This window comes from Vairimorpha ceranae, assembly GCF_000988165.1.
Source record: "Vairimorpha ceranae strain PA08 1199 chromosome Unknown NODE_286, whole genome shotgun sequence".
NCBI classification, from domain to species: Eukaryota; Fungi; Microsporidia; family Nosematidae; genus Vairimorpha; species Vairimorpha ceranae.
The window spans coordinates 1-2344 of record NW_020169581.1 but is presented as its reverse complement, the minus strand read 5'-3'; the positions used below and the strand labels follow the sequence as shown (position 1 = coordinate 2344).

Below are 2344 nucleotides of genomic sequence, written 5' to 3'. Positions count from 1 at the left end.
ACTTTTTTTTTTTTTTGGGGGGGGGGGTAATTTTAAGATTTACATGGCTGCAAAACTTAGCTGCTTGATTAATTATGTCTTCGCGGACTTCTTCTTCCTCAGCCATCAATTTTATATCGTTTATAAATAGTAAACGATTTGTATTGAAGCCTTCATCCTTCTTTATGGAGATTTCATTTAAGGGGAAATTCAAATATAGCATCTTGTTTACAGAATCCATGCAAACAATAAATAGAATAGGCGACAAGCCATCTCCTTTAAAAGTACCTCTATTGATTTTTAATTCAACATTAACATTTTATCCTTGTATAAATTAATCCACCATCTACTTGTCGACTCTTTTATGAAATTATAGATTCAGAACGAGAAGTTTGGTGATTTTATACAATGCAATAGGTAATTCTGGTCAATTGTGCCAAAGGCTTGGTTTATATCTATCCGTGTGGTTTTAAGGTTTTTTTGTATCTTTTATTAATCGCTATGTTAAACATAGCCTGTTATTTAGCGCCTTGCACCCCCGAGCAGTTCCTAGTTGGTCTTTACTTATTAGATTTTTACCTTTAATTTAAAATTGTATTACTCTTGCTAAACATTTTTACTAACTTAGATTTGTTTGCCAGGAATGTGGTCGGTCTGTAATCGCCACCTGCTTTGCAATTTTTTTCGGTATAAGAAATGTATCCCCTGTAGTGAGCAATTCTTGAATTAGATACAAACTGTCCATGATTTTCTTTATGTAGCCATACATAGGTTCATGTAAAGATTTTATCTTTTTGATAAAAAAGTTATAGATATTTTCTGGTCCCGCGGTCTTCTAATTTGGTAGGTATTTGATTAGTTCTTTAAATTCTACTGGGATGGGGAATACCATGTTGTTATTTAATGTTTTTGCGTGCATAGGGACAAGATCCGGACAGGGGGGTTTTCGTTATGTTCTTGGGGTTTCTATCCCACATTTCACTCCAGAATTTAGTTATTTCTTCATTGGGTATATTTGTCGAAGTATCGTCGGTTTCAGTACTTTTTTTAAACCAGAGTCCCCAGAGACACCGCCGGGGTCTCTGGTTTTATTTTTAATATTTTTTGCCCCAATTTTTACAAGCGGACATTATTTAGATCAAATTATTAAAGCTGATTACAATAAAATTTTAACGCTATTTTTCAATGGAAATTAATTAAGACGTACAAACCTGTAATCATTGTAAGATGCATATGCGTATTACAAACAATTTAAAGCCGAAAGAAAAATTTGAATGGTGGTATATGAATTTTAAATGTGAACATTATTAAATTGTTAAAATAATCAAAACGGGTTCATGGCTATGTGATTTTGGAACAGATATTCATACTATTTTAAAGGTACTTTGCTATGGTGCTGCTGGTGAAGGTCAATCTAAAACATTAAATTTTTACAGGTATAGGGAAAAAACCGTTCGTTAAATTATAGCATTTAATCTATAATCAAATTAAAAAAAATTTACTTTAAATCCAATTAAGCTAGGAGAACCTAATATTATAATACAGAAAGGTGAAACGAAGCCTAATCATAACATAAAGAGCCATATGGGAAGATCTTTAAAAGCTTGTTGGTGTTTCTGCATTTTGATACCTTCTATAAGCCTGCGTTGGGATATGCTACGATTGTTGAGCCAAGATCGGCTAATATTTTAAATCATGTGAACTTAATCCTTTCTTATTGAAATATATATGATTTTTTGCAGGGCCTAAAAATCATGAAAAGTTATTAAAGAAATTTTTTATTCAAATTTTAACACTTCAATAATCTTATCAAATGCATTTTCAAACATAAAAAAGTCAAAAATTTGAGGCGGTAAGTTTCTCCAACTTTTTTTCAGCTTTAGTATTACTTTTTATTTTATTATTTAGGCTTTCTACATTTTGAATATTTTATACCTGTAACAGAATCAGCAAGATTGCAAAATGATTAATTATTTAATGACAATATCCGTTATTTTCGCTCAAAGCTTTGTAAGACAACCATTCATCGGTGTGTATTTTTGTTCTTAGTCTAACCAAATTTTTTATTACAGGCAAAGGCGTTTCTTTGGTCTTGTTAGAAACCATTTGTGCCGTTAGTAGCAAATATCATCGCGGGTGATTTTTGGATCATTTTTATTGATAATCTTTTACCCCTTATAATGGCTGAAAGTTTGGAAAAAAATATTATAAAAAGTAATAAAAGCAATCCCAAGCTGGCATATGAGAACTACTTTTACAATTATGTGAAAATTTCAGTCGGAAGAATTATGTGGAGATGCAACAAACGAGGATGTTGCTCAATATTAAAAACAACTTTAAATTATGTGTTTACAGAACTAAGTAT

At 31.2% G+C, this 2344-nt stretch overlaps 2 protein-coding genes across 2 annotated transcripts; one reads left to right on the top strand and one right to left on the bottom strand.

Moving 5' to 3' along the window:
• On the bottom strand, positions 1-220 carry AAJ76_2860002125 (hypothetical protein; the record flags this gene model as incomplete). Its single annotated transcript, XM_024474954.1, has 1 exon — positions 1-220. A coding segment is annotated over one exon (220 nt), but the record flags the coding sequence as incomplete, so codon positions are not given.
• Positions 221-2159: 1939 nt separating this feature from the next.
• AAJ76_286000185 (hypothetical protein) lies at positions 2160-2344 on the top strand (the record flags this gene model as incomplete). The annotated part of the gene is made up of 1 exon (XM_024474953.1): positions 2160-2344. A coding segment is annotated over one exon (185 nt), but the record flags the coding sequence as incomplete, so codon positions are not given.